The sequence below is a fragment of the Liolophura sinensis genome, chromosome 8 (assembly GCF_032854445.1).
Source record: "Liolophura sinensis isolate JHLJ2023 chromosome 8, CUHK_Ljap_v2, whole genome shotgun sequence".
In the NCBI taxonomy this organism is placed as follows: domain Eukaryota; kingdom Metazoa; phylum Mollusca; class Polyplacophora; order Chitonida; family Chitonidae; genus Liolophura; species Liolophura sinensis.
In genome coordinates this window covers 29573265-29589182 of record NC_088302.1, presented here as the reverse complement: position 1 = coordinate 29589182, position 15918 = coordinate 29573265, and the positions used below count along the sequence as shown (strand labels likewise).

The following is a 15918-nucleotide window of genomic DNA, read 5'->3' as shown; positions in this document are numbered from 1 at the left end:
CAGTCATGTCTCTTTCCTTGCAAGCAAAAGACGACATGACCACCATGTTCAGAACATACTACTTTGATATCGTTTTGTGTGACTTTTCAGTCTCCTGCAGAGACTCTCCTCGATACGCCGTATTGGTTTTGTCTCCTGCAAAGATTAGCCACCTTTTTCCCCAACAAGAACGTTGCTGACATCAAACTCTTATCACAGCCCATTCTGTTTGATTTGTGGTATTCAAACACTGCCTTCAAACGATCCATTGTCCTTGCATTTCAGCTCTTTTCCGGCACGTTTTAACATCAACTATTATGTATCATGCTTCCTATTAAAATCTTAAAGCAACAGTAACACAAAGCTAAATGTAAGTCATGACTGAAAGAGCGAATTATATATATTAGGCTGGTATTTAATCATGAAAATTATAACGTATATAAGCTAATATTTTATTCACCAAAAGTTACATGTTTGATACTGTTTCCTACATACATCCTGTCTCCTTAACATATTAGTTCGGTGTTTCAGATTTCCTGAACTGTTCGTGCTCCCCGGACTGTGAGCGTGTGGAGTACGACGTGGGAATCTCCCATTCGGCCATGTCGTCCTACGCCGCCGAGTCTGAAATCAGAACGCTGAGAGACAAGCGCAAACTGCAGCAGGAGTTCCAGAATGCCAGAGACACCTACCACCGGATGGATAAGGACGTGATTAAACACGACAAAACCACCCTCATCAAACTGGCGGGCAATTTTAACCGAAGTGTAAATAAAGTGCGAATATTATCCGACAATGCATCCAAGTATAGAGAACTGTTAACGGCCGATATAAGTAGCATGAATGCCTCTCTTAGAGACCTGAACGACTCTGTCATGTTTACAGCCCAGCTTTTCAATCAGTTCAGTCATCTGTCCTTCTATCATTTTGACAGAAGTATCAAAGCTACAATAAAGGATATTTCTGAAAGCTACTCCTACGATACAATCAGTGCGTCGTCTTCTGTGGCTGAGGCAAACAGCACCTTGAACAACATCATCGAGAAACTGGAAACGCTGATAGTAACCAAGCATTACTCAACTCATACGTCCACCCCACTCATCCCCGAAATTACCAAGGGCATTCAGATTTTCCGAGAGCAGATTGTTAGTGGTTATGGTCAGAAATATAAGGAATTTCGTGAGTCACGTGACAAGTACAATAAAACCACAGAATCCATACTGAAGATTTCCGCACATTTGAAAGGCATACTTACACAGGAGTATAAGGCCCTGAAAAATGTCACCCACGGCAGACATACTGGTACTGAAAGATATTCTGAAGCACTGGCACAGTTTTACCGCACTATTCAGTTGGTGGAAGGGGATGTCATGCAAGAAATGGACAGAGAACTGACCGAACTTCAAGAAGCTTACACAAAAGATAGACAAAAGGTTTTGGCATTTGCCAGAACACTTGTGACTGTTGATGAACAGTTTCAAACCGAGGCCAGAACAATCGAAACGTCTTCGAAACAGCTTTGGAACTCACTGGAATCTCTCCAGATTGAACTGAATACTCTTCAGGGGGAGTTTTCTAAAGTTAAAAAAGAATACACGGAAGGGAAGTTAAACAAGAGTAAATTAGCCCAAAGGCTTGGGTTGCCCATACTGGTGGATTCACGGAGAGCTGCTGAGGTGAGTAATGCAACTACTGAATGGTGAATGAAATATGCAAATTTGTAAGGTACTGTTTTGTAGAAAATCTCCATTGAAACAGAGACAACAAGGAAGGTAAAAGTAGTGTAGACAGGAGTAATGTCTAATTTAATCCTTTGGTACCGGGTGATACACAAAACGTTTGGTTAGACGCTTAAATTAGAAACTTTGATTAAAGCCTTCATGTATTTTCCATTTTTTTTTCATGAAGACAAAACATATTTACTGAAAACAATATCAAGACTGGAAAGGCGTGGCCTTTCAAAGAATGTTTAATTATTCTATCTGGTATGTTTGACTACAGTGTTGTAGAAACAAGCAGATATACGTACATGCGAAATAATGACCATATTAACGTCCTTATAAAGAATCTTGGAATATTATTTTCAAATGCAGATAATTCGAATTGAATTAAACGTTTGGATGTGTGTTCCTTAAGTTTTGACAACTGGCATATTTCCAGTGCGATGTCTTACAAATTTGTCATGTGAATATGAACACTGAATAACAGTGCTATTCAAAATTTATGCAGAAACTCTCTGGGACAAAAAAGGCAAGGCCATCTTCGTTTTTAAAAAATTGCAAGTACGTTGTGTGGGAGATTAGATAAGAGTATTGGCTAATGTTTCAAGCCTACAAACACACCTCCGGTTCAGAACAGATGACGTTAACGTAGTGTGTGAGATGAATGTGGGAATAGTTATCTTGTGGTTAAGTATATTTCCCAGAGTGCGGAACTGCTGCTCAAGATTATTGAGCCTGATACCATACAGCTTCTATTTTAACGTGTGAACTCTCTTGGGTTATAGAGGTTGTAAACTGAGTGGTAGGTGTAAACCTTTAAGTAACATTATTAATTATAATATTAGCAGTGCGCAGGCACAACTGCCATTAAGCACTAATAATAAATACATTTGCTGTAGCAACATGTTATTCCACAAGGAGACACAGCATATGAACACACACCTAATGGCTCCTCGTCGACTTGTAAAGGAAAAATTGTTAAGTACGACATAAAATCCCAAGCACACATATATACACACAACAAACGATAAATTCCATCACATTCAAACTGAACATTCCACACAGATGATAGAAAAGAAAGTGCACAAGGATGTTCTTGGATGCCATATGTTTTTTTTTCTTATGAAAGGAGGAAAGAATCAGGAAGGAATGGCATGTCTCCTAATTAAAGCACGTCCTTCACCATCACATATCCGCTTTTGCGATTTTACTGTAGAACAGCAATTTATAGGCCTGGTTATAATTGTGCCATATTGTATAGCGAGAGTAACGAACACTCATCGCCACAATATGGCTGCAATATAAGTAGAGTTAAGCTATATTCATTCATTCACGAAGAGCCAAAAACGTTGCAGAGCATGGCTTAGTTTGTGTATTCGCGCAGTTTTGTCTGCAATTATTCTTTAAGTGGATGTATAATGGAACTATGTTTTATTCACGACGAAGGTTTTCACGAAAAATGGAACACATGGGCAGTGAGTGAGCAGCTTGGTTTACGGCACCATGCAATGTTCCAGCGTAAATCTCCGCGTGTTGTAGCGCTATTCTGTGGGACTTCAAGTCCGGGAGCAGCTGTTAATTGACGTCCCATCTGATTAAGTGTCAGTAAGTTGTGATTTAGGGACAAACGACAGGTTCCAGCTTTCTTTGCCTCATGCAAACTCAATGTGACACAGACAGGTTTTCTGATCACTCGAGAAAGACCTAGGGCACTTATCCCGAACAAAAATGACCGATTTCTTCGACACATGCAAATACAAGGGATCACCCAGGTATTTATATTACCTGAGAGTGGACCAGGTGTAGTTGTATTCATGACACAAAGACCACCGTATCTAGGCTCGCAAATCTATTCCTAGACCTGAAGCTCTTCGATTTCCCTTCCATTGGACAAAGTGGAAAATTTGATGGGCAAGGGTTTTGTTCTTGATTGGTAATTCGACATCGTCATCTATATATGTGTGTGCCTAGGTGAAGACAAAACGATTACAACGTATACCTGGCTGACTGTATCCCAAAAAAGAGGCTTCATATACAGTGTGTCAGACTATCGTTGTAGTAACCGTCTGCAATATCATGTGCAATCTAAATACCTTGCTTGACATTCTCACGCATGTCACTCGCCCGACAAAGAAAGGTTTTCCATTGTGCCAAAAACAGAAGTTTAAATTCGTAGGTATTGAAAATTGCTGGGTTTTATTTGGGGACAAATGGATGCATCCATCGTATAATAGGATGAAATTATCATCGTGCAATTTTTTGATAAAATCACACTAATCATTGTAAGATCATCTGAGTTGTGCAGGTACATGTGTGAAATGTTGGTTTAAAGATTTCGCGATTCCGGAAATGGAAGGGGGGCTAATTTGGATTCTTACTTTAGAGGGCTATGAGTACCCAGTACAGCAGGTCAACAAGTCTATTGAGGTAGAATACGCCATCTTTGAACCTGTGATTGTAGTAACGTATAAAACACATGTGTCAGCCATAAAACCCAAGTCTGACTATTGAAGAACATGGTTAGTATTTTTTGTGATAATCACGATCTGGCATAAATCCCCCGGTAGTAAATCATGGAGGCAAACACGACAATCTAAGCCACTTTTAAAACCCTTGGCGATATTGATACAGTGTAATATGCGCCCTTATTTGAAGGCGGGAAGCGGCAGGTCGTGTCATTCCCCATTTACACAAGACGAGTTGTATGAGACAGTCCGTGTCTTCGAGAGCTATGGAAACATCCCGCGAGAAACTGTGTGATGTGGCCCGGGGATCCGGCTTCCTGAAGACGCGCTGTTTCCTCAGTGACGCCGAAATGACCGGCTCCGATTGGCTACCATACTTTACCGGGCAACCACGCCATCTCATCCCGTCCGAGACGCCGTGCACGCGATTATTTGCTTGACCACTTATCAAATCTCTGCTTGCCACTGCATGAGAATCGATTTTCAGATTAGTTCTATTTGCTCTTTTCAACTCTCTACGCGCTCTCTCTATATTAGGTTATATTTTGGTTGCGGTCAGAAGCCTACGTTCAGATTAGCGTGTCTTATTGCTTGATTTGTGTTGAAAAAACACTCTACCGGGACTTGGTTAATTTAGTTATAGTCGAAACGCTCGATCGGCAAAGCGGGGCGGAATCGGACAAGCTTCTGTTCTTTGGGTAAAGTCAAAGGTGTCTTCTCCATTATGTGTCAGTAACGATGAAAGGCATGCTGATTATGCAGCTAACAGAGTTTTTGAAGAACCAAACGTGTGGCAGGAAGACAAGTTATACCACAGTAAACATCAGTTATGGCATTATTTTGACTGTCACTCTATGTAAATAGTTAAATTAGCCAATTTAGGGTTTTCGCCAGATTAAACATCTGAAAAATAATAAATGACAGTGCGTTCTGATCAGTGAAACAGATGGTTGAATTGATGGTACATGTGACGCTCAGTTAATACTGGGCTATCCAACAAATTATTTGGTAAAATAAATAATATGGGTATAACTGCTTATTCCTTATCAACACAGGCTTTCATTCGAGTTAAATAGATACTAATTTTTGTTACCAATGAAAGCAGTTTAGGAGAGCCTGATTTAACATGGTATACTGTTTTTCAGATGATATGGATAATTTTCGATTTCGTATCGCATTTCGGCCGTTGATATCCTGTTCACTGTTTAAAAACTATCTTTAAAACTATATTAAACCTCACTGAATAGATCTATTACTTATTTATTTGACTGGGGTTAAACGCCGTTCTCGAAAATATTTCACCTATACAATCAGCTTTATGGTGGAAGCAAAACCGAGGAAAATCCACAACCATCCGCAGGTTGCTGGAAGGCCCATTGTATAGAGAAAGCAGTTTTGCCTCAAAGTGTAAAACTGCAATTGTCCCTGAAAGACAAAAGAAAGTAAATAATAATAAATAAACAATAAATTCTAGTTTTATTTCGTATTTTACTTGGACAGTATTGGTCATATTTTTCTTTTGTTCCCTGTGAAGAGTTCCATTATCCGGCAAGCTGACATTGAAATCCGGGTCAGCTTAAATGCAAGGACAGAAGCTGTTTTGAGTAATGTCCATAGTGGATTCATGTTTGCATTTCATCATACAGATTGCATTATTTTCTTTGGGCTCAAAGCTACTTGTTCCATATGTCCAACTGGTTAATAATGTATAGACGGTAACAAGCGGCATACCAGCATTACGGGGTGTAAATGGAGAAGAAAGTCTGCGTTATCAGGCTCAACATATGGGTTTTCTTAGCCATCGAACAGAGAGTTGACAGCTGCCGGTATCAACAATGCATGGCCATTCATATTGAGGGTAATTAATTGGGAAAAACGAATCAAGCTCGGTTCTTTGAGCGGGCCGTATGAAAAGTAAAAATCATGTATTCTCGCAGTGTTCGTCTCCGTAGCATTGTGTGAGCTCCGACTGCTATTGTGTCCAATATAATCACTCTCATGTATTTCAAGACAATCGTATTCAGAACTGAATTTTACTCCTTTGAAAGACTCCACGGAACCCCGGAATTATTTAATAGCAATGGATTAATAATTCCTGCTCTGTTTTCTTCCCGATACAAGCATTGTTAAAAGAGAATGAAACAATTAAGCTTATTTTCGAATTTCCTATCAGATTGCTATAATGGCCTAACCAACTTAATGTTTGTTGTATGGTAGTAATGATGACTTTTCTTACTAATGATTTATATTTGAACTCTCATGAATATATACTAAATGAAATATACCTGCTTAGTTTTTTATGTGTCACACATGCTAGATGATGTTTCGTATAAAAAGCCTGTTGGGTGTAAATTCTGTCACACTGAATATTTATTTCATTGGTGTTTTATGTCATACTCAAGAATATTTCACTTATACAACGGTCGCCAGCATTATGGTGGGAGAAAACCGAGCAGGGCCCGGGGGAAACCCACGACAATCAGCAGGTTGCTGTCAGACCTTCCCACGTACGGCCGGGGAGGGAGCCAGCATTGTGATGGCAGGGAATCACATTAAATAAGTTAACAATGATGAAGCGATCATAAATATCCAGTAGTTTGTTTCGATGTGTCACCTCGCTGAGTAATGTACATAATGAGGATTAGGGTTATTCAGAATTATTTATTTTCCAAACATTTTGCAAAGGCACAAAACGCTCCTTTACTAGATATATACATATAAGGAATAAAGCGTGACTTTTAAATTCATTTCTTTACACGAATTTCTCCCATCCTGAGTTTAAATAAAGTCTAAGCTATGTCGGTAATATTCGGTGATGATGACTGTCTGTGTACCTCTTACGTAGTTTCCTGCTTTTAACCAGTTGTCGTATTTTGTTGTTGACAGGACCTTACCATGAAAGTCAAGCAGCTCATGGACGATATTGCTCGCGCCGGAACTGCCATGTGGAATCTCATTGAACCAATTAAATTTCGATTTAGCGATTTCCGGTTGTCACAAAAGATCCTTAAATCGCTTGAGACGCCATCTTTAGCTCAGGACACGGACGCAGTGACAAATGATATTCGGAAGTCTCTCAATCACGTGGCCGAGTACGAGACGGAACTGGAGGATTATGTTGAAAGTACAAAGATTAACGGAAAATTTTATCTGTAAGTTTTTGTTGATCAGCACTAACTCTCGACACAATATGGTAGATATTTTGCTGACGTTATGATAACCCTTAAAACTTTTAGACAGTGACTGTTGTGAAATGCGGAACTGAAATATTGCCAATATAAGAATTTCAGTGCATGTCAGTAGGCCCAGACATGTGCTCAACATAGATTGGTTTCATGTAATCGTAATTGTGAAGGACAGACAATGATGATTGTGTACAGGCTTTACCTGTAATACTAAAAGGTAGAACATGGAATCTGGAAATATGTAGTGACTGTTTATTTGCATAGGCCAAATTCAGCCAAATTCAAAAACAATGTGGCAGGCACATGCACACAACAGGCCGAGGAAATGAGACATTGATCTTTAGATACAATACAACCAGGGTTATTACCTCTCTTTTATTATTCTTTTTATTATTATTCTTATTATTATTCTTTTATTTATAAAGTCTAATTTATTTTACACGGTTTGCCGCTTGGATTTGTTTCTTTTGGTATCTTGACAACACGATGTTCCTAAACGAATGACTTATACAATAAATTTTCTGTTGTAGAAACAACTTTTTACAACTGGATATATACTTCGCCGAGCTGACAGAGACTACGATAACACAGCAGACTTCATACGGACTATTTGACTTAGCCTGTAAGTATTTAATCTAAATACTTTACCGCAGATTGGGTCACTTTTTACTTCAAGCATTATATTTCACTTGCTGTATTTCTCTGGGAAATTACAAAAGATTTCAGACAACCATTCCGTTTTCATCCTGTGACTGTTTGATACAAGCTTGTGTTTATATTTCACAGGTGACATTGGTGGATCTTTGGCTCTCTACCTAGGCATCAGCGTTATTGCTTTCTTCGAGGCTCTGGATTTTGCTGGTCAATTAATTAATATCGTGTTCTTCAAAGGGAAGTTAAAGAGGTTCGAACAGCCTGGAGAGTCGACGTGCTGACTAGAGGAAGTGACGCCAGCTATGAACGTTTACGTGGACATGGCTGAACGAGATCTCGCGTTAACCCCTGTGGGATGATGAAGCCCGTGTCGGTGCTGTTCTGTATGATAATAGGTTGATTGTGCGCATGATGTTCTGTTTTAAACTGTAGGGTTTTAGATGGAGACTGGAGACTGATTGTATGGCTCCAATATTACAACATTGACAGAGGAAGCAATCAAGAGGCTTTACTTGACTTCTTGTGGCCATGGAGTTTTCATATCACAAACAAGCTTTTTTCATACTTATTCACTCCATGTTGATGAATTGTTTGTGGAGAAAGAACAAACATAAGGATAGAAACAAAAGTGCTATAACTGTTCTGAACAGTATTTGTGGGCCGGGATGACCTTCAGGAAAGAAAGGTTGTTCAGTTGCCCTAAAACTGTTGGATGAATGGAGTTTCCTGCTTTCTTGTATCTGGTGTCTGAGAACGGTGGGGAACGCTCAGCTTGGTTTCTGATTGATGTTGACGTGAACAGGCGTGGCAATACAGCACATCAAACACCTGACACCTCAGCTGCTCTTCCAGAGCACGTGGCCTCAGGGCAACCAAAAACGTCACCGGGAAAAACCAGGATTAATTGAAATCTCGCGGAAAATCTCGTGCTTGATCACCCCATGCTGTGCTCTCGGGTAGGGACGCGTGAAGTGAACTGACGGCTGATTCAAGCGAGGGGAGAGACTCTCCTGTTTAACCGCCTCGGGATGGAATTGCGCAGCAACATGTCATGGTACACAGATACAGCGGCCAGAGTCTACAATATTATCTAACACTATCGAAATAAAGTCGTGCCATTTCTCTTTGGAACGTTAGAGAGGACTAGTGACAGATTCACATTTTGCGGATTTAGCCGACGGATTCGTACAGTTGTATATTGGTACACATTATGCTCTCTTTATTGCATTACAATGACATGTAATGTGCTGAGCATTATCATGACAGTCCCTTCATGGATTACATCGTACGATTACATATATGGTGTACATATACTGCTGTTAATGAAGGATCTATTGTGCGAAAATAGACATTTCTCATTCAAATGACTCATAAATTTGAGCGTAACATTTCAGCCTGTCAACAATGTTAAAATGCTGGACTAACAGCAGGCTATCATACACCATTCAGTGAAAAATGTAAATCTACAAATTATTGCTTGTTTTTTAAACCGAAACATATTGCCCCATTCTACTTGGTTATTTACCATCATTGTTTATCACAAAGTGTCATTTGTGTTACAACTACAGCAATTCACTAGTGTACATTTGGTTCATGATTTTAATCAGGGGCCTCCTTGGCTCAATTGGTTGGCGCGCTAGCGCAGCGTGATCACCCAGCAGTCTCTCACCAATGCGGTGGCGGTGAGTTCAAGTCCAGCTCATGCTGGCTTCCTCTCCGGCTGTACGTGGGAAGGTCTGCCAGCAACCTGCGGATGGTTATGGTTTTTCCCACGGGCGCTGCCCTGTTTCCACCCAACATAACGCTGGCTGCCGTCGTATAAGTGAAATATTCTTGAGTACGGCGTAAAAACACCAATCAAATGAAATCAAAGAGGATTTTAATCAAATCTGCAAAATATATATTGCTGCTTCAAGGGAAGGGCTGGTTCATCCAAAGAATATTCTTTATATGCCATGGATTGGTTTTGATATTTTAATCTGTATATATTGCCATATGCTGGTGGAAGTATAACATTTTATATCCTCAACAATTATTGATCACAAATCTCCATTGCTTGGCTGAAATTTGTTCTGAATTCAGTCTTCATAGTCGTTTTGTGTTCTTGCGTTTTACCTATTTCTTATAATCCCGTACTTATCCAAAAGAACTGACACAAAAGTGTTTTCGCAATGAATCCGTGGCGTTTTCAGATTTTATTTATATAATTTTGAATGTATATGTCTTGTGAAAGAACATTATTTCTAATTCTTATCTAGTGATCTTCAGACAGAAATTAATTCAATGGCGACTGGTGTCTTGTATAGCAATGCGATGGCAGTTAGCATCTGGGGTTTAATTTTCTTTCATGAACCAGAAGCCAGAAATAAACAATTGTACAGTTAGTCGGTATGCTTGATTTTATCACTGTAATATATATTTCCTAAGTATGTAGATATTATCTAAAATTAATTTTTAAAATTGTATAAATATTTTTCCGACGGCTACAGACATTAGAAAGTCTTTATGAGCCTAATGTTTTCGTCAGAATAAACACAGCGTGTGGATGTTTACCATTTCTGATAAAATGGTGCTTTAAGTGAATAAAAACATACACTTTTACATCTGGTTATTTCTCTCAGTTGGTTAGCGCGCTAGCGCATCGTAATGATCCAGGAGCATCTCACCAATGTGGTCGCTGTGAGTTCAAGTCCAGCTCATGCTGGCTTCCCCTCCGGCCTTAAGTGGGAAGGTCAGACAGCAACCTGCGGATGGTCGTGGGTTTCCCCCGGGGTCGGCCCGGTTTCCACCCTCCATAATGCTGACCGCCGTCGTATAAGTGAAATATTCTTGAGTACCGCGTAAAACAAAAAAAAAGTAAAGTAAAGGTACGTAATGAAGTAAGTTTCATGAGATGGACAAACTGACATATTTTCATTCATGGAGTGTTAAAACTCTTAACAGAATTGAATGCAGCCAAATGGTTGAATCATATCATTGACTTCATGCACCCAATAGCTGGTGTTTTCTACTCTTTCTTAACAGGAGGGGCTTTTTCACTCTAATAAACACGAGTAAAATACAAAATACATAACGTTCACACAATTTCGCTTGTAGTTGAATATAAAGAGACAAAGGTGATGTGACATAGCACCCTGCCACTGCATGGCAGTAGGGTCCTTAGAGCCCACTTTAGCATTCAGGCATAAATACTATTTATGATAGTGATAGTTTCTTGACTATATTTGTATTTCGGTAGTTTGAATTACAAATCTCTATTTTCTTTACAAAATCCCATCTATCCTGAAAACTATATGCATTTTTTAAACCATTAATACTGTTGTTGGACAACATTCTATCGGTTAAGTAATGTACTGCATGCCTTCTATAACACTGTAATGTGATTGCGCAAATTGATGGAATGTGGTTGTTCCGTTTGCTTAAGACTTGACAGTAACCAGCGTGTAAGTGAAATATCCGTAAGTGCGGCCTAAAACACCAATCAAATAAGTCCTAAATACCAGGAACAACGGTTACCTTTACGAACGGCCACCAACAGCCAACGAAGGTCTTTGCGCATATAACACAAAAACCTGTAGGCAAATATCATATGTTTTTTCCCCACAAATTTAGAGACATCCAGGCATGAGAAATAGCCAGCCTTGTCACTACTTTACGGATGGATGGAGATGGAAACAGGGTATTTACTTTTCACTTACTTGCATGTATTAAAAGTTATCCTTTTAGAAAAGCACTTGTTTTTTATCGATGTTTTGATGTGAACGTAATAGTTTATTAGATCTAAGGAATCTTCATGATTCCTTCAGTATGAAACAGTACGTACTAGTATAATATTTCATCTGTCACATTTGGAAAATGCTAGCACAAATATAAATAGTTAAACTAATATTCACATTTGGCGTATTAACAAGCGTAACTCCTCTCTCATATTCTGTCTATCCTTTACAGAAGAAAATAAAATCTTTTTATAGCGGAATTTAACGAGACCCAGGAAAATTTTGAATATCGAATTTAAATTTTATGCTGGTCATTTTCTGTAATATTTACTGAAACAAAAAAAATACCTTGAACAGCATCAGTCTGAGAAAGGTAAAAATTCTGAAATGTAAAATAAGCCTACATGTTTCATATTATTTTTCATTATTATTATTATTATTAGATCCAATCGTTAATTGCGTAGTTTGCTGAATCATATTCACTTTACAAACTTGATTTTCTTGTCATTCCTTCCGTAGCCAACGACGAATTGTTTACGATATCCGTATTCCCTACATATTGCTACAAATTAATAGCCTTTCTCCGTGGATATTAAACATAAAAACAGATGAGTAGAGTACATATAAAGTAAATGAATAAGGCAGAAGTGCCGTTTGTCACGTGGATTATGCACAAGAACAGCCCATGCTGCTCGCTCAACCCTGGCATTGCTCCTCTAAATGGTCGTCAAACATGCTAGTTGTTTGATTTGTTTCCTAGATCCATTTACACAGAATGAGCACAGCAAAGGCTCCAGATGTCCGGTTCTCATTGAAACAAATTCCTGTCATTTTAACCCTTTGAAGTTCCCGAAATCAATGCAGCTTTAAGTTGGCATGTGAGGCATTTTCTGTGGCACCAGACTATACTTCAGGTTGACATTAATGCTCTCTCGATATAGCTATGGTTAAATCCACGAGGTATGGCTGCTTTCTTTTTGCTATGGTGCTGAATGACTGAAGATTATGATTAAAGACGTACGGCATAGAGAGCAAAACCAGAGGAGCGACGACAGTGTGATAGCTGACAAATGGTCAGACGTAATAGGTGAAACACGGATTCTTGTCAATTTACCTCAAAGACCGAGGGCGCGAATGAATCAGTCGCAATATGAATCTAGATGTCACAATATAAATCTTTATTTTAATATCTGACTTTGATATCTGACTTACACTTTTCATCTTTATACTTATCTGGATGTGACACTGCTAGGCGGTACCAGCTATAGCTTTGACGTCGTGTCACATATTAATGAAGGCCCACCTGACAAGATGTTAGATGCCATAGATCGGCGTGTCAGCTAGATTCGTAACGTGTATACATACGTGCATGCGCCTTATTTACATATCTGCGACACATCTTCATTGTGCACTAAGACATGATGTAAAGCGATAAATATAACAATGAACTGTCTCATGGTGAACTTCACAGTATAAAAGCAGACCAACTTACTGAAAACCATTTAGCACAGGGAAATATTTAGCATAGGGAAACTAATATAGTCATTATACGTGAGAAAAGAAATAGTCGGCAATTTTCAACAATGTATAGAGAGAGACCTGATACATTACATGGCGAATACTCCTCTATATCACTGATGTGAGACCTGATACGATACATGGCGAATACTCCTCTGTATCACTGATGTGAGACCTGATACGATACATGGCGAATACTCCTCTGTATCACTGATGTGAGACCTGATACGATACATGGCGAATACTCCTCTGTATCACTGATGTGAGACCTGATACGATACATGGCGAATACTCCTCTGTATCACTGATGTGAGACCTGATACGATACATGACGAATACTCCTCTGTATCACTGATGTGAGACCTGATACGATACATGGCGAATACTCCTCTGTATCACTGATGTAAGACCTGATACGATACATGGCGAATACTCCTCTATATCACTGATGTGAGACCTGATACGATACATGGCGAATACTCCTCTGTATCACTGATGTGTCTACGTCACATGGCAAATACTCCTCTGTATCACTGATGTGAGACCTGATACGATACATAGCAAATACTCCTCTGTATCACTGATGTGAGACCTGATACGATACATGGCAAATACTCCTCTGTATCACTGATGTGAGACCTGATACGATACATGGCAAATACTCCTCTGTATCACTGATGTGAGTCCTGATACGATACATGGCAAATACTCCTCTGTATCACTGATGTGAGACCTGATACGATACATGGCGAATACTCCTCTGTATCACTGATGTGAGTCCTGATACGATACATGGCGAATACTCCTCTGTATCACTGATGTGAGACCTGATACGATACATGGCAAATACTCCTCTGTATCACTGATGTGAGTCCTGATACGATACATGGCGAATACTCCTCTGTATCACTGATGTGAGACCTGATACGATACATGGCGAATACTCCTCTGTATCACTGATGTGTCTACGTCACATGGCAAATACTCCTTTGTATCACTGATGTGAGACCTGATACGATACATGGCGAATACTCCTCTATATCACTGATGTGAGACCTGATACGATACATGGCGAGTACTCCTCTGTATCACTGATGTGAGACCTGATACGATACATGGCGAATACTCCTCTGTATCACTGATGTGAGACCTGATACGATACATGGCGAATACTCCTCTGTATCACTTATGTGAGACCTGATACGATACATGGCGAATACTCCTCTATATCACTGATGTGAGACCTGATACGATACATGGCGAGTACTCCTCTGTATCACTGATGTGAGACCTGATACGATACATGGCGAATACTCCTCTGTATCACTGATGTGAGACCTGATACGATACATGGCGAATACTCCTCTGTATCACTGATGTGAGACCTGATACGATACATGGCGAGTACTCCTCTGTATCACTGATGTGAGACCTGATACGATACATGGCGAATACTCCTCTGTATCACTGATGTAAGACCTGATACGATACATGGCGAATACTCCTCTGTATCACTGATGTGAGACCTGATACGATACATGGCGAATACTCCTCTGTATCACTGATGTGTCTACGATACATGGCAAATACTCCTCTGTATCACTGATGTGAGACCTGATACGATACATAGCAAATACTCCTCTGTATCACTGATGTGAGACTGATACGATACATGGCGAATACTCCTCTGTATCACTGATGTGAGACCTGATACGATACATGGCGAATACTCCTCTGTATCACTGATGTGAGGCCTGATACGATACATGGCGAATACTCCTCTGTATCACTGATGTGAGACCTGATACGATACATGGCAAATACTCCCCTGTATCACTGATGTGAGACCTGATACGATACATGGCGAATACTCCTCTGTATCACTGATGTGAGACCTGATACGATACATGGCGAGTACTCCTCTGTATCACTGATGTGAGACCTGATACGATACATGGCGAATACTCCTCTGTATCACTGATGTAAGACCTGATACGATACATGGCGAATACTCCTCTGTATCACTGATGTGAGACCTGATACGATACATGGCGAATACTCCTCTGTATCACTGATGTGTCTACGATACATGGCAAATACTCCTCTGTATCACTGATGTGAGACCTGATACGATACATGGCAAATACTCCTCTGTATCACTGATGTGAGACCTGATACGATACATGGCAAATACTCCTCTGTATCACTGATGTGAGACCTGATACGATACATGGCGAATACTCCTCTGTATCACTGATGTGAGTCCTGATACGATACATGGCGAATACTCCTCTGTATCACTGATGTGAGACCTGATACGATACATGGCAAATACTCCTCTGTATCACTGATGTGAGTCCTGATACGATACATGGCGAATACTCCTCTGTATCACTGATGTGAGACCTGATACGATACATGGCGAATACTCCTCTGTATCACTGATGTGTCTACGTCACATGGCAAATACTCCTTTGTATCACTGATGTGAGACCTGATACGATACATGGCGAATACTCCTCTATATCACTGATGTGAGACCTGATACGATACATGGCGAGTACTCCTCTGTATCACTGATGTGAGACCTGATACGATACATGGCGAATACTCCTCTGTATCACTGATGTGAGACCTGATACGATACATGGCGAATACTCCTCTGTATCACTTATGTGAG

At 39.8% G+C, this 15918-nt stretch overlaps 1 protein-coding gene across 1 annotated transcript; it reads left to right on the top strand.

Annotated features, from left to right (window-relative positions):
• Window positions 1–649: 649 nt before the first annotated feature.
• Window positions 650–9573, top strand: LOC135473875 (uncharacterized). Its single transcript, XM_064753800.1, has 4 exons — window positions 650–1655; window positions 7052–7317; window positions 7881–7972; window positions 8137–9573. The coding sequence occupies exons 1-4, from the start codon at window positions 678–680 to the stop codon at window positions 8283–8285; spliced, it is 1485 nt and encodes a 494-aa protein (XP_064609870.1). The 5' UTR covers window positions 650–677; the 3' UTR covers window positions 8286–9573.
• Window positions 9574–15918: the final 6345 nt, after the last annotated feature.